This window comes from Phaseolus vulgaris, chromosome 3, assembly GCF_000499845.2.
Source record: "Phaseolus vulgaris cultivar G19833 chromosome 3, P. vulgaris v2.0, whole genome shotgun sequence".
Classification (NCBI taxonomy): domain Eukaryota; kingdom Viridiplantae; phylum Streptophyta; class Magnoliopsida; order Fabales; family Fabaceae; genus Phaseolus; species Phaseolus vulgaris.
The window spans coordinates 39,074,222-39,090,275 of record NC_023757.2 but is presented as its reverse complement, the minus strand read 5'-3'; the positions used below and the strand labels follow the sequence as shown (position 1 = coordinate 39,090,275).

Here is a 16,054-nt window from a genome sequence, read left to right as displayed (position 1 = left end):
TGCTTTTGGTAATCAGGTAATTTGATTTTAATATATAAATATAGAAAAGGAATTGTTTAAAAAGTGAATAGAAACAATCGAAATATGTATTTTGTAATGTAGTTATTAATAAAATAGTGGAGTGATTGCATTAATATAATAACGTATAAGAATTTTGAAGAGTAAAAAAAAGGCGTTAAACAGTGGGGGCGGTGGTTGAAGGCGGTGAGGTGGCAGAAGAGACCAAGAATAGAGACGGTAGAGACAAAAGCAGGGGATCAAATCCCAATTTAACCACGGAACAGTACAACTTCTTACACTACCGTATTTTCTGACACCAAGATTAAGCCAAACCAAAATGCTAATCCTTAATTTTTTGTTGGGCTTCTTCTTTTTCTTCCTTCCAACACCAACAATAATAAATTAAAAAAAAACAATATCATATAATATTATTAATAATATAATTAAAAATTAACATCAGACGCCGACGACCAACCAAACCAAGCCTATATTGTCTGTCGACTTTTCTCTCTCTCTCTCTGGTCTCAGCTACACAACGTTACTCTCTCTCTCTCTCTCTCTCTCTCTCTCTCTCTCTCTCTCTCTCTCTCCCTCTCTCTCTCTCTCTCCCCCTCCGATTCGGCTTCTTCAGCTTCAGAGAGATTTAGTTCTAACCGTAGATCGTGCTCTTGTTTTTGTGCCGAAGAAGCTACTTCTCTACTTGCGGTTCTTCTTCTTCTTCCTCAATTTGATTCGATTCGCTTGTTGCAAAATTCTGTGAGCCCACCTTTTCTCGACAATGCCTTGCTTTTTCTTTTAGTTTTTAAATGACTGTAAGGCCGCGTTTGGCTGTTATATCTCCGTTCTTCTTCATTTTCCTTGTTAATTTTGAAGCTTGTTCGGTTATTGTCTGATTCTCCAAGTTATTCTGAGCTTTGGGGTTATTTTGTTGTCGATGAGGGTTTTGTCCTTAGTTGGATCTGAGTACAGTGATATAACAAGTGCGTTGTCGAGTTAATTTAAGAGATACTCATTACTTACACTTGATTAATTATTGATGCACCGTGTTTGTTTGGCGTCAGATTAGTTGGTTTTTGAATGAAAGGAGTGGGGTTTAGGAATGAATAAATGAGATCTTAATTTTGAGTTTTGGCTGAATTTTGTAGTTAAGTGAGGGAGAGGATGTCGGGTGGCACGCAGAAGAGTCTGAGAAAGGCACTCGGGGCACTTAAGGACACCACAACAGTCTCATTGGCTAAGGTCAACAGTGATTACAAGGTAGACTTATTTGGAGACAGATTCTGTTGGATGGGATCTTTGGATCAGGTGTTTTGTGTTGGTTCTCAATGGGTTTATTGTTTTCCAGGAATTGGACATTTCTATAGTTAGAGCCACAAATCATGTTGAACGTCAAGCGAAGGAAAAACACATACGAGGTTGGTTTTCTCCCTCTCTATGATTCTTTGCAAAGAAATAATTAGTGTGGTGAATTTACTGTTCATTTTATGTTTATGCTATTTGTTATATATTTATGGATTGTGGGAGGAATAATTGTTGGACAATTTAAGGTTTTGATTCCTCTTGTTTCTATGCTCTGTCTTGCAGCTATATTTGCAGCTATCTCAGCTACAAGACCTAGAGCCGATGTTGCCTATTGCATCCACGCTCTTGCCCGGCGATTATCAAAGACACATAACTGGGCAGTATGTGCACCTGTCTTAGATCTTGTGCTAAATATGACGTTTTTTTATATGGACATGAAATCTTGTCAGTATATTCACTCAAAGACCTGGAATGCGTGATGAAACTTTTATGAATTCATTATCTGTTGCTTTTATTCTTTTGTTGCAAAGGTTGTTGAAATGAAATATTACATTCATGAGTCATATACATGAATTATAATGCGTCCCTCACTTCTGGAGGTTGTGCTATGATTTTCACTTTTGACCTTGTTGGCAAATAAAAGTGGGATAAAGAACAATACCAAGATAGTAAATGTTAACGAAAGTTCACCAAGAATGTGTTTAATGACTATGACTATCAGCATTGTTGCAAAAACAAGATCATTTCATCTAGTTCTAAAGCTACTGTATTGTGTGCGCTATATTTGCATGGCAACTTCTGCTGTTCTCAGCTAATTCTTCAGTTGTCTTTTCAACTTCTGTGGTTGTCATGTAAATCACCTCTGAGCATCTGTGTTTTTATTTTGCTTATATTTGGTTGATTGACAAGTGTTTAACTTTAGGTTGCATTGAAAACTTTAATTGTTATTCACCGTGCTCTAAGGGAAGTGGATCCTACATTTCATGAAGAACTCATTAATTATGGGAGAAGTAGAAGTCATATGCTCAACATGGCTCATTTTAAAGATGATTCCAGTCCAAATGGTGCCACTGTCTCTTTCTCATTATTGACTTTATTTTCATTTTCGTTATTATGTTTATTGACTCTGTAGATGTCGATTATTGTTTCATTACACAGCATGGGATTATTCTTCATGGGTGCGCACTTATGCATTATTTTTGGAGGAAAGGCTGGAATGTTTTCGTGTGTTGAAGTATGACATTGAGGCAGACCGCCCTGTAAGTAATTTTTCATTTTATTTTCATAAACTTACCAATTTAACAATTCAGATTTTTCACTTTGAAATGAGTAGTTGAATTAACTGCGTATTATTTATTAATGGGTATTATTCAGTAATAATATGATGGTAAAAGGCCCTCACTTTTCATTGCTATCTCATTAAATACATAAATCTAAATTAGGAAACTTCATTTGTGAATTTTGTCAGAGGACCAAAGATTTGGATACCGCAGAACTATTAGAGCAGTTGCCAGCTTTACAACAACTTCTCAATCGAGTTATTGGATGCCAGGTAAGCTTTTGATTCAAATAGTTCAAGATAGATGAAATTTTTACCTAAAGGCTTGATTGAATGAACAAATTTTACAATGCTGGCATCATAATAATTGTTCAACCTGTTTTAACTTTTATGTGGTGCAGCCACACGGGGCAGCTGTAAATAACTTTGTCATTCAGTTAGCACTCTCAATGGTAGGTCAATTATATAACCATACTATATGCTTTAGTAGTTTTTCCTTTTCCTCCTTTCTAAACGGACTTTGTATTGCATATAGGTTGCTTCAGAAAGCATTAAAATTTATCAAGCTATTAGTGATGGCACAGTCAATATGGTTGACAAGGTATATGTGGTAATTATATTCTTGGATGTGAAGCTTGATGTTCAACTTTCTATGTATTTATGAGACTATTGTAACAGTTTTTTGAGATGCAACGCCATGATGCTCTGAAAGCTCTTGATATATACAGGAGGGTTGGGCAGCAGGTATCTGTAATGGTGTAATTTTCTTTTTCTATTTTTAACTTAATCTACACAGTTACACTAAAGATCCTTTATACAAATCCAGGCTGAGAGACTTTCAGAGTTTTATGAAATATGCCGAAATCTTGATATTGGACGTGGAGAGAAGTTTATAAAAGTTGAACAGGTTTTGGTTTGTTTATGTCTGACATTTTAGCTTGATTTTTCAATAGTTCTTTTGGAAAAACACATACTAAGTTTTTGGTTGGTGATATGAAGCCCCCTTCATCATTTCTGCAAGCAATGGAAGAGTATGTCAAAGACGCTCCCCAGGGACAAATAGTTCGAAAGGATCTGGTATGGAAAACATTGCATAACTGTTTCATGCTTTGGATGTCTCTGTGGCTTTATGTTAAGTTAAGGATGCAATCATAAAAGGCAACACAGAAGAGACACACCAGGGAAGACCCTGTTGGCTGTCTACTACTTAAAACAATGATACAATTCTTTCTGAAAATTTCATTTTCTTTTAATTAAAGTGGTTCAACCATTGTTGCAACCTGGAAAGTCGGTATATACTGAAAATTCAAAATTAATACATTTTGATTGTTCTTTGAGGTATTTATAAGGCCCAACAAAACATTTGGAAATCTTTTCCGTTACCTTAAGAAACATTCCATGTTGATTTTACACACACTACTTTTTCCACAATATTTCGTCTTTCTGCAATGGATTTCATATATTTGTTGTATTTTAGCTTTATCTGTTTGTCATCAACATACTTTTTCTCCTTCCATTTGTTTCAGGAAGCTATGTGTTGCAATGTTATATATAGGCCATATAAATATATTTTACCAACCAGTGGTTCCATATTGAACGCAGGCTATTGAAAATAAAGAAGTTTTAGCTATTGAATATAAAAAGACAACAGAAGTGCAAGAGGAACGCCCACCCTCACCTTCACCTTCACCTCCTCCACCTCCTCCTTCTGAACCTGTGAAAGTGGAAGCACCACCAGTACAACCACCACCTGATCTATTGGTAACTAATTTTTTCTTGTGTGCGTACTTGCCCTGTTTTTTATATAATTCAGATTGATGACTGGTTCTTCTAGTAATGCTTTTGCTGCACTAACAGTTTTTTCTTTTGCTTACTAACTAGAATTTGGAGGATCCAGTTCCAGCTGCTTTAGAGTTGGAAGAGAAAAATGCATTGGCTTTAGCCATTGTTCCCATTGGTAATTTGTTGTTCCTTATCTTCCATTTCTGGTTAATTAATACATTGCATAAAAGCACTTGTGAACCTTAAAAAAGAATTGACAGTAATAATTGGCTCATAGAATTGAACTGAACTCTTTTTCATTTCAAGAAGTGTGATATTTGAAATTATTAGGATTAAGCCTCTTAATATTAGTGGTAGTCATGTGAGTTGCACTCCTGCATTGTTTTCCTTTTCCTGCACTTTGTTGGCAGTTAAGACTAGAAGGTTCAATTTGATATCTACTATTTAGAATATATGTAGGCATATGTCTTGGGGTAAATGTGTATGATGTCTTGTTAATGGTGGTTTTCAGCTGTTGAACAACAACCTTCTGCTGTTTCAAATCCAACAAATGGAACTACAGGATGGGAATTGGCACTTGTTACTGCTCCTAGTTCAAATGAGAGTGCTGCAGCAGCTAGCAAATTGGTAGGCTCTCTTCTACTATGAATTGGTCTGTCTGTCTCAACATTTAATACTTCTCTAGCATAAACACACAAACTTTTTGCATAAACACGTCCTTTTGTTCTTCTGACTATGAGTGATGACCTACTTGGTATCAGGCTGGAGGTTTGGACAAGCTTACTTTAGACAGCCTTTACGATGATGCACTCAGGAGAAACACCCAAAGTGTGAGCTATAATCCATGGGAGTCAGCGCCAGCGGGAAACGCGATGCAACCAACAATGCATGATCCATTTTTTGCCTCTACTGCAGTTGCTGCTCCACATTCTGTTCAGATGGCTGCTATGTCCAACCAGCAGCAAGCTTTCATGTATCAGCAGCAGCAGCAGCAAATGATGATGATGGCCCCTCAACAACAATCAGTAAATCCTTTCGGAAATCCTTATGGAGCCACTGTTCACCCCTATGGCTCAGGTATGCCTGTTCAATCATACAATCCATATACAGGTCTAATCTAGGCATTTCCTGTGGAAAAGAAAAACAAATCCTTAATAAGCTGTTGGAAGAAAAGAAATGAGTACTCTGATTACTCCCAGCTTTTGGTTGGGAAAGAAGAAGAATTGACTTGTATCATACGTTGTGTGTGGCATAGTTAGCTAGAGTGAAAATTCTTTTTGAATAATTAGCAGAGGGAGGGTTTTGATTATATGATTTTTTATGTACAAGGTAAATTGATAATGAGCTTTGATTAAAACCACTTAGTTTCTTATGCCCCTGATTGATCACTTCAACGCTTTAGCAGAAAATTTGTTCTTGATATATTGGAACATATTGTTCTAAGTTGCCATTTCCTTTATACGGTGGTAAGTATATTCATTATGTGATTGTTCTGCAATTTGTTCAATGAAATTATGTCAAAGTCTAATAAATGTATAATTTTGGTTTGATGAACTATTTTTTTCTTCATAGCCATGTGCAATGTTATATTCTGTAAGACGTTTGTATAAATATTTAATTTAATTTATACTCATTTTTTCCTCGAAGGGTGAACTATAAAGAAATCATATCTAAAAGACTAAAACAAACAAAAACACTGGTCAATTGTGTCATGGTTTAACACAATCATACTCGTAATCTTTTCAGATGTGTTGTGATAAACTGTTCCTCAAGTCTTTGACAGCTCTACTGTTTTTTCTTGATAAAGTCTTCGCTATATCATTGTTGTTATGCCCTTTTATATCTTTTCAAAGTGAGACAGTGATGGCTTCCTCACCTATCATTGATTTGATATAAGATTAAGCTTATGAGACATCTTAATTTAAATTGAAGATGGATAAACATTTACTTTTTTTATTTCACGAGTTTTTTCAAGGAGAATATACGATATTAAAGTTTGTTATATCTACCTGATTACCACAGGATGTGCACTTTATGTTTCATTGTGAAGATGTTAGATTTAACTAATTGATTATTTAATTTTTAACTATTAATACTTATTCATATTTTTTTGGTTAATGATAAATAAATTTAACTTCTAATCACTGAAAAATTATGTTAATTGTTTGTATAAAGTATTAGTAGCTCCTTCCACATAAAATTTATTAAAATCTTTTATTTTAATTTAGGCTACTTATTTTTCGTAGTTTTCAACTACTTTTCTCTTTCTATATTAGAGATAAAAACATGGAATGGTTACTATTTAAGCTCAAATACGTATGACTTTAAACGTTGTTTAACTATTATTTTGTAAGTTATCTCAAAACCATGTTAACAACTTATTCAGCTCGAAATTTTAAAGCTAGATAGTCATCACTTAGTTGGGTTACTGCTGTAAATAGCATTTTATTGCATAACAAAAACAACAATTATATTCTTAAATATATTTCACATCTATACAAAACTTATTTGATTTAATGTTTGTAAAAAATTTATTATTTTTAGATTTTTTATATTTTTTTATCACTAATTATAATTATTATAGTGCTAACACGGTGAACAAAATGAATATTACTAATTTAAGATAGGTAATATAGTAAAAAAATACTTTTAAATAGTCTTTTTGATACATATTTCGATTAAGTAATGTATTTATATTTTTAATATTTTTTTTATATAAGGTAATCATCTATTTTTTTTTTTTACTTTTCAATTCATCGTTTTATTTTTAAAATATTGTACATTTTTTTAAAAATTATAATGTATACGCTTATAAGTTATTTCTAATACAGTACTTTTGTCTGGAAACAAAATCGCTGCTTGTAATGTATTAAAAGTAAATTATATCATAATTAAATAAAATTGATGAATTGAAATGTAAAAATAATACAAAGTATTCTCTTAAAAAACTATAAGTACCTAAGATATAATTTTTTTTAAAGGTGTAATGTTAGAAGTAAATTAAAATAATACACCAAAAGCAATAGAAACAATCTAAATAGTATACTAAAAACTAAAAAAAAAAAATATAAAAATAAGTGTATGTAATTAACCTCATACATGTACATGTGTACGTGTGTGTTATAATGTAAATATATTACTTAAGTACATTACTATATATAATTTAGTTATTTTAGTTATCTTGATTATATTATTTGTAAACACTAAAAAAGAATATTAAGAAAAATAAAAAAGGATAAAAACTAAAATTAGACAAAACCATATTTACATACATTGAAACATATTTATACCTTAATATTATCATATTAAAATATTAACTCAATTTCTTAAAAGTATACTTTACTAGTTCTTAAAGTCATTGGCCTTATGTAAAGGTTTATTACTATTAATGAAATTGCTGCCCCATGGAAAGGCATTACTATAAATTGAACTTTGAAGAACATTTTTATTCTATTAAGTTACAAATATATCAATGTTTTAAAAAAAATCATACACGACTAAAATATATATTAAAGAATATTTTTTATTATATTTAAACATTTAAAAAAAAAAAATTTCACGTTAAAAGTTAGTAAAAACTTAAAAATATAAAGGTATTTAAGTAATTGGAATGAAATTAAGTTAGTATCGAGTTACACAAGTCTTCCAAAATCCATTTTTAAGACACTTAAACTTTGTTTTGAACTTTAACTTCAGCTTTGAAAAATAAGTTATATTTGTATAACCAGTTCCATATTGGATTTTGCAATTATTTATATAGTTTGATGATTTGAGTTTATTGTAATTAAAGTAATTATTATTATGATGGTCATTTATCTTTAAACCACTTCAAACTATATTTGATTTGGTGTGATGGTCATTTATTTTCAAACCACTTAGAATGATGGTGATGATCGCTTATTTTCAAGCGACTATGATATGATGTGGCAATTGTTCAAACAATTTCAATTTATGATGATGAACTCTTATTTTCAAATGACTTTGTATTGATCTGATGTGATGATATTTTATTTTCAAGCAATCTCATGGTCGTTTTGTTTTCAAACGACTTTGTATAGTTTTGATCCAATGTAGTGACAATTTATTTTTAAACAATCTCGAACAAATTTGGATTTTTTTTCATCCGGTGATCGTTTATTTTCAAACAACTCCAGATAATGATTATTTATTTTCAAATGACTTTGTGTTATGATCTTATGTGATTGTTGTTTATTTTCAAACAATCTTAGATAATTAAATTTTTTATCCGATGTAGTGACCGTTTATTTTCAAACAATCTCACGGATTATCCGATGTGATGATTATATTTTCAAACTACCTCAAATAATTTTGAATGTAATTTTTTATATATGAAAAAAAAATTATTTCAAGAATATGTCTCATTAAAACCTTACTCGAAAACATACTCCTTAGGGACAAAATTCGAGTTAAGAAGAAAAAGTACATAATTCCATTACAACAATTTGAATTTGAATAATTTATATTACATGTAGTATTATTCATGACCTTCGTTTCATCTTCTTCATCGGTTATTGCCATGTCCCGTTTGCAGATCTCTCCCATGGCTTTTGTCATCCTTCATTACTTTATAATGTCACTTTCGCTCAAGCTTGATGAAGACCTACAGTGGGTGTCAAATGTTCTTGGTAGAGATTATCCAAATGTTCTCTACTTCTCTATTGATGGATTGTCGTGCTTTGTTCGATGAAGATCGGATCTATTATGAATTATTGTGTTTTGTTTGATGAGGACGAGTGAGTTATTCACTTATAAAAATATTCGATATTCCAAATTAATATGAACTTAAAAATGTAAGACTATCTCGATAATATGAAATATTCAATAAATTGATTACTAAATATTGAACAACAAACTAAATATATATTATATTTTCATTATTGATTTTAAAAAAGTAATCCTATTATGTTTTATATGTTATTTATATATAATAAATACAGCAAATTTGAAAAGACAATCCATTAATAATCTCTTTTTGTTGCATTGCACATCAACGTTTCATAATTAATAAATGGGATCCCACCCCTTATTATTTTCCTGTTTCTAGCTAAATAAAATAAATACAAAAGGAAATATATAAGTTTCAGTTTTTAAATATTGAAAATCTTGGCTAAATAATATTAAAATATTTTTGCTTAAAAAATATCCAAAATTGATTTAATTTAAAATAATGCATGAAAATAAAAATATAACAGTAACAAACCTTAAATATATTAAAATGAATGTTCCCAAAATAAGAAAAAAAAACGGTAAATATAGTTAGTTTACTTGATCAATCAGTTTATTGAATTCAGATCAAAATGTGAACTATCAATAACAAACTAAATAAATATTATGGTTAGAATTTGTGAAATCAATATAAGAAATATTTATGCTTATATTGTATTTTTTTTTTTCATAATTGAAAATGATTAAATTACAATTAAATAAAAAGTAAGAGCTATTAAAATTTATAATTTTCAACGAATGCATCAGAGATTATCGGTTTGAGTTGTTTAAAGTTTTTTCAGTTGAACTTTGTTGTATTTTTCTTGGTAGTGATTATTTGGAGGAAAACAAAAAAGATAATTGATACATCAAACCACAATATATTATAAAAAAACAAAAAAATTCAAGTTTTTTGTTATACACTAATATATAAAAATCCTAATAAACTATTTTTTGTTTTTCATAATTCAACTTATAATCTTATATAACAGCATTATTTTCTTTAATATAACTAAAGTCAACCGAAGTTAGAAATTAATAAAAGACATTAGGTCAAAGATATAGAAATTGAAAAGGCAGTTGCAGTTGTGCGAGATTTACGTTGTACCTACGCAAACATTTAGGTATTTATCTAATCTTAATTTATAATTCTCCCATGACAAATAGTTTAGTTATTTCAAATACAAATATTTTTTAATTGGAAAATAGTATAATTAATTATATTTTATAGAGTTCTTTTAAATATTTTTAAAAATATTTCCAGGTGTCAGAATATTTTAAAATATATTAGTTTTTTAAATAAATTTTGATATTAAAAAAACAGAAAAAATTAAAAAATTATATCACAATATTAATGATTTATCTTTTTAGATATATATATATATATATATATATATATATATATATATATATATATATATATATATATATATATTGAGCTGGAGAGATAAAACAGAAATACAGTGTTCTTATGCAAACCCTTTGAAATCGATTTCAATTGTTGAACTCAACAACTACTTCCTTGGTATCCAAAACTGAGTTACTCATCATTCTGCAGGAGAAAACAACACGAACAATTCAGAGACACAAAATAATAGAAATAAAAAAAAATGTCTTGGCTCTTCAAGTCCAACGATCCTGACCCTGAATCTTCTCAGCTCAGGGACCGCACCGTTACCCAATCTTCTTCTCCGCCGCTTCCCGCTGCCGATCTCCACGGCGTCAAGGATGACATATCCCATATTTTCCGCGGCGTGGCCAACTTCCTCGCTCCGCCGCCGTCCTCTTCTTCTTCCTCCTCCGCTGATTCCTCATCCTCCTCTCAAGCTCTGAGTGGAATCCGGAACGATCTCGTGGAGATCGGTGGAAGTTTCAAGAACTCTCTCTCGCTAATTTCCACGAACAAAGCCGTCACTGGAATCTCCAAATTCGCTTCTCAGTTGTTGCAGTTGGAGTCTGATCAGCAACAAAGTAACGACGACGCGGTGCCTGGAACGACGGAAGATGTTGTGCGTTTCGTGAAGGAGATTTCTGCGCGGCCTCAGTACTGGACCGAATTCCCCTTGCCGCTCCATAACGGTACTTCGAGTTCGTTTCGATAATAATACATGTTATTTGTTAATTGTTTTGATCATGTTTATCTGTTTTCTTAATTGAATATTATCCGTATAATATGAGAGCGTTTGTAATTTAACCGTGTGGTCATGAAGTTTGTGTGGTCATGCAGTTTTTGCAGTGGAGCCTCTCTGGCTAATTGGCTAGATCTCATGAGTCCGGTGGTCATTTTATAAGCTTATAATTGCTGTGGTAACTAACGAGTTATTACATTCATGCATGCATCGTAGGCAAAAGAAAATTGAAATTGGTATAGCTTATGGTTTTGTGTGATTTCATAAATAAATATGAATCCTGAGTAGGTTAAATTGAGTGGAGATATAGAGATTGTAAGGGATGTGTGGTTATCATGCTCTTTTACTGAGCTGGTAGGTCAGGATATTAACAAAAAAAACTCTAGTCTCTCCTATGTATATGTGAAAACCCCTTAAACGATTTCATAAAAGAAAATTATTTTGTGGAGTAATTTTTGGGCATTTTCTTCATTTATACTTGACAATGGAGGATCTATTTGTTATTTACCTGATAAGCTCTTTCCCCGTTTCTGATTTTGCAGAACTTAATCTAGTTCACACTCCCAGTCATTACGAAATCCTAAAACTTGTCTGCTAACGATAATATCTCTTTTTTAACTCTTAAGCAAACTTTCTTTTAATGAAAGTGGTTTTTGAATTTTTTATTTTTGAGATAGCATGAGTCCAAGAAACCAAAACCACTCATTTTCTTTTATTTATTCTAACCGAATTTGTATTGAGATTGGTGGACCTTAATTCTGAAATTTGACTTGTTGCAGCAGATTTTAGCATGTCCAATTCTCAGAGAGAACATGCATTGGCTATAGAACGGCTGGTACCTGAATTCGTTGCACTAAGACTGAATCTTTGCAGTTACATGAACGTGGAGAAGTTTTGGATGATCTATTTTTTGTTAATACTTCCGAGACTAAATCAGCATGATCATGAGTGCCTATCAACCCCCAAGGCAAGTCTTTCTTTACCAATATTGCCTTATTGAAGTTCCCTTAGAACTTGAAGATGTGAATTATTCATGCATGCTAGTCAGATCAGTCAATATACTTTAGGAAACCTTGTTATTTCTAAATTACAAATGCAAAACTTCTATAGAACTACTAAAAATTGTTATAGCCAAGAGAATACAGAGCAGTGATACAAGCTATACTTTATTCTATTTCTATATGCTTAATTGAATTGATCCTCTAGTCTCTCCTCCCCCACCCCCTTTGATTATACAGCTTGTTTATGATACATGAGTGAATAGCAGACCAGTATTCATGGGTCTGGTAATCTTTTTGATAAATTATGTCTTCGGCCAGAAGTTTTAGCATTTGTCTTTGTTTATTCTATGACTTTCTCTCCAGATGTGTTGGTTCTATAAACAACTTTTCAGATTATCGTTTATTGCACCCAACAATTATGGGATTGAAGATAGAGTCATGGATAATTATCTCTTTTAGTCTGTTGTACAAGTTTGGGTAGAGACAATCTCTAAATGATCGCCATATCATTCATGTTCTCCCATTTTTTCCTTTTGTAGATTGTTGACGCAAGAGACGTGCTTGTCCAGAAACTTGGAGAGAGGAAAAATTTGCAAGCTGAAGAAAGTGGAAAACATGGGACTGTGGATTCAAATCAAGAGGTTAGGGAGAACCGTGAAAGAGAAAGTATCTCGTTTGAGCAAAACCAGGTTTTGACTGAGGTTACAAATGCAGTAGAAGGTTTAGAAGTTAATGACACAGTTAGTACTGAAAAATGGTTGGAAGATACGGATATTGATGCTAGTTCATTTGCTTCCTGTACAAAACTTCAACAGGAGGAAGAGGATGTGTCATTCAGTGACCTAGAGGATGACGGGAGTTATAGCTCCGATAAATTATCAAGCTACAGGGAGACGCAGGACATCAGGGGTTCATCCCCTGAAGGTGCTACTACTAGTGACTGGGTGCAGCTGCATGAAAGTTCTGTGAGAGATGGCAGGAAGAAGGCTATTCCTTTAAAAGGTAAGGATTCAGAAGATGAGTCAAATGATTGGCTCACTATTGATGATTTTTATTAGTTAGGCTTTCTTTGATTCACCAACTTGTAAAGGTTCAATATTTTTCAGTTATCAATGGCTCTGTATTTAGGGAGTACGATTATATAAATTAAAGTATTTTTGTTTTTTTATTCACACGTACATACTTTTTGTCAGTACAAGACGGTTGTGCATTTGGTAAGACATCATTCATTTGTTGAAAGTGTACCATGCAAACAAATTAAAGATTTCAACAATAATTTTAATTTGGAAGTTTCTGTTAGTTGATCAGTAACACAAAACGTTGACGTCAAACTGTGTGTCGTAAAAAATTGGATTTGATTGCAATGAGTGTTACTTTTGAAAATAATTTATCCTTATAAAAAATTTAGATGTCACAGAGAATGAATTCTTTAACGTACGATTGAATAATACAGTAAAAATGTGTGGTGAAAGTACACTAACATGAATTTTACCACGAAAACGATGATTTGAGTTTAGTGATTAGGGAGTTATTGCAATAAAGAAATTTTAGGAAAAGTAGAGTTTAAGTCATGTTATCTGTACTTTTAAGTGTTTTATTTTCTACTTAAGAGTCCCTGACCATACTAAGATTGAGATAGAGAGAAAAGTAGAGACGAAGCAATAATAGCATAGTGGAAGTTGTAAAATACACATCCACTAATCGGAAGCACAAAGAATGGGGTTTGGTTTGAGTGTGGTACATTGCTTATATAGAAAGGCCTCCACAGAGAAACATTATGGGGAATCTGGCCCCAACAAAATCCTGCCAGAAAACATGCAAACCCCTTACCCCTTACGAAGGTCGTGCGTAACCTCCAATTCCCATGGATTTCTCCGAAGAAGGATGCTCCCTACAGATGAGACAGACATGTCTGGTCTCTCATGAGAGTTACTGCAGTTCTTAACTGATTACCATTTAACTCTGTAATTCTAGTTTATTTATAAACTTGGTATCTAATACTCTGCTCAGTCATAATAATGTAGGATCCAATTTATAATAAAATGGGAGACCAAATTCAAATTTTGGTGATATTACAGTAACGTGAAAGATGCAACTAAGCTTTAATTTCATTTCGCATTATCTTGTGGGCATCTGCTGAGTTGCTAAAACGACTTCGATTATATAGTAATAATAGATGACGTAATAATAGAAACGATGTAATTTTCTTATGGAGTAATTATTTTTCAAATGAGAGAACAAGGTAATATATATGAAGATACTAAACTGACTCTATCAGTTTAATATGCTAGGATCAAGATAGTGGTGGAGAGTTTGAAAATTTGTATGAGTTTTTAAATTTAAATATAGTTGTCACTATTCTACACACAAAACAATTTGACTGATAAAAACAATCATGAATAGTAAATACAGATAAAGAAATAACTGAAATAAAGGTCAATTGGATGGAAAGGAATTGAGTAGGTTAGAATAGAACAAAAAGAAAGTTACTATTTCATTATGTTTTAGAATGGAGAAAAACAAAATAAGTGCACCACCCAATATAAAACTCTTATGAAACCTATTACAAACCTATTTGTTTCTTTCAACTCTTACATCAGCTGAGTAATTTATGGCCATAATTTATAGCTATGTCAAATACGATCGTAGCAAAGATACAGTCATAAAATAAAAATAAAATATAAATGTGAGTTAATATTTTGATTAAATATCTAATAATAATAATGATATATCAATAGTTCAATATTATGTCTATTAAACCCATGTAATACAACCATATCATATTAATTAAAATTGAATTTGTTTAAAAAACTAGTAGTATTAAATTCAGGTTCAAATACTAATCCATATACCTCACCATTTAAACATCCTAATACATATTTTATGGAACAATCTCTCATACCTAATGATTTTATATTTATAATCGAGCATCACTTACTCTCACCCTCAATTTATTTACTATTTAATATATAAAACATCTATCGACTTTTCAGCATATGGCACATTTGTCAATTTGACTTAAAAAGTATAATTAAAATCTCAATATCTCTTTAATAACTTTTAATTTAATGCTGAGAAAAAAAACTTTTAATTTAATAGTTATATCACATCTCAACGTGTTAATTGTACTTCCATGATAACTACTAATTTATACATAATTTATTAATTATACAATATTAATTTTCATAAATATACATATTATATATATATATAAACTTTAAATCTCAATATAAAATCAAAGATATGTCACCAGAGTGATACATTCTTAACGAAATTATAGGACATTGTTTAACATGATTTTTGTTTATTATCGCTTGAGCGATACTATTATCACTTGAGCTAAATTCTCCCAGAGGAAAACAAATTATCTCAACCATTTTTCAATGAATAAATATGCAGAAAATAAATATCTCTTTAAAGTTCTAACCGTTCCAAAATCAATCAAACCATTCTAAAAAATCTCTAATCTTTTTTAACATGTTTTAAGAACAAAATTCAATACATTAATTTTCCACTCTAACAAGTGTAAAAGTCCATTCTTACTCAAAATGACTATTTGAAACCCAAATGCAACTTAACATATAGGAATATTTTTGTAACAGCATTTTTTTTAAAAATACAAGACCCCCACGGAAGGTTTCTTTCTTTTTCTTTCTTCCTTATCTCCCTTTCTCTCTCTAACTCTCTTTTTTCTATTAATTTCCTTTCTTAATCTTCATCTATTTTAGAATTTGATGTAACCACTTTTGATGTGACCACTTTTTAGCTGACAAGTTAAGAAACATTTCTATCCAATCAAATTTTTAAACAAAGTAAGTTCATTTTTGTTCTAAAAA

The 16,054-nt window shown here is 31.4% G+C and overlaps 2 protein-coding genes across 4 annotated transcripts; both read left to right on the top strand.

Moving 5' to 3' along the window:
* Positions 1 to 452: 452 nt before the first annotated feature.
* Positions 453 to 5,735, top strand: LOC137807575 (putative clathrin assembly protein At5g35200). Of its 2 annotated transcripts, none has more exons than XM_068608287.1 (16): positions 453 to 756; positions 1,146 to 1,257; positions 1,346 to 1,415; positions 1,585 to 1,682; positions 2,225 to 2,366; positions 2,461 to 2,561; positions 2,771 to 2,854; positions 2,983 to 3,033; positions 3,117 to 3,182; positions 3,260 to 3,325; positions 3,408 to 3,488; positions 3,581 to 3,658; positions 4,184 to 4,342; positions 4,463 to 4,538; positions 4,875 to 4,990; positions 5,125 to 5,735. In XM_068608287.1, the coding sequence occupies exons 2-16, from the start codon at positions 1,162 to 1,164 to the stop codon at positions 5,482 to 5,484; spliced, it is 1,644 nt and encodes a 547-aa protein (XP_068464388.1). In that variant the 5' UTR covers positions 453 to 756; positions 1,146 to 1,161; the 3' UTR covers positions 5,485 to 5,735. The 2 variants fall into 2 exon arrangements, with proteins under 2 accessions (XP_068464388.1, XP_068464390.1); XM_068608289.1 differs by having other exon boundaries at positions 460 to 980.
* A 4,782-nt stretch (positions 5,736 to 10,517) lies between these two features.
* LOC137807574 (uncharacterized) lies at positions 10,518 to 13,396 on the top strand. 2 transcript variants are annotated; one of them, XM_068608285.1, is made up of 3 exons: positions 10,518 to 11,167; positions 11,997 to 12,184; positions 12,758 to 13,396. In XM_068608285.1, exons 1-3 carry the CDS (start codon positions 10,699 to 10,701, stop codon positions 13,274 to 13,276), a joined length of 1,176 nt encoding a protein of 391 aa, XP_068464386.1. In that variant the 5' UTR covers positions 10,518 to 10,698; the 3' UTR covers positions 13,277 to 13,396. The 2 variants fall into 2 exon arrangements, with proteins under 2 accessions (XP_068464386.1, XP_068464387.1); XM_068608286.1 differs by having other exon boundaries at positions 10,520 to 11,167; positions 12,000 to 12,184.
* Positions 13,397 to 16,054: the final 2,658 nt, after the last annotated feature.

Bases quoted from the DNA above. Each gene is read 5' to 3' on its own strand.
- LOC137807575 (XM_068608287.1), top strand. From the start codon at position 1,162: ATGTCGGGTGGCACGCAGAAGAGTCTGAGAAAGGCACTCGGGGCACTT. The intron at 2,855-2,982 runs GTAAGCTTTTGA...TATGTGGTGCAG, and splicing joins ATCGAGTTATTGGATGCCAG to CCACACGGGGCAGCTGTAAA. The intron at 4,539-4,874 runs GTAATTTGTTGT...GGTGGTTTTCAG, and splicing joins TTTAGCCATTGTTCCCATTG to CTGTTGAACAACAACCTTCT.
- LOC137807574 (XM_068608285.1), top strand. From the start codon at position 10,699: ATGTCTTGGCTCTTCAAGTCCAACGATCCTGACCCTGAATCTTCTCAG. The intron at 11,168-11,996 runs GTACTTCGAGTT...GACTTGTTGCAG, and splicing joins CCCCTTGCCGCTCCATAACG to CAGATTTTAGCATGTCCAAT. The intron at 12,185-12,757 runs GCAAGTCTTTCT...TTCCTTTTGTAG, and splicing joins AGTGCCTATCAACCCCCAAG to ATTGTTGACGCAAGAGACGT.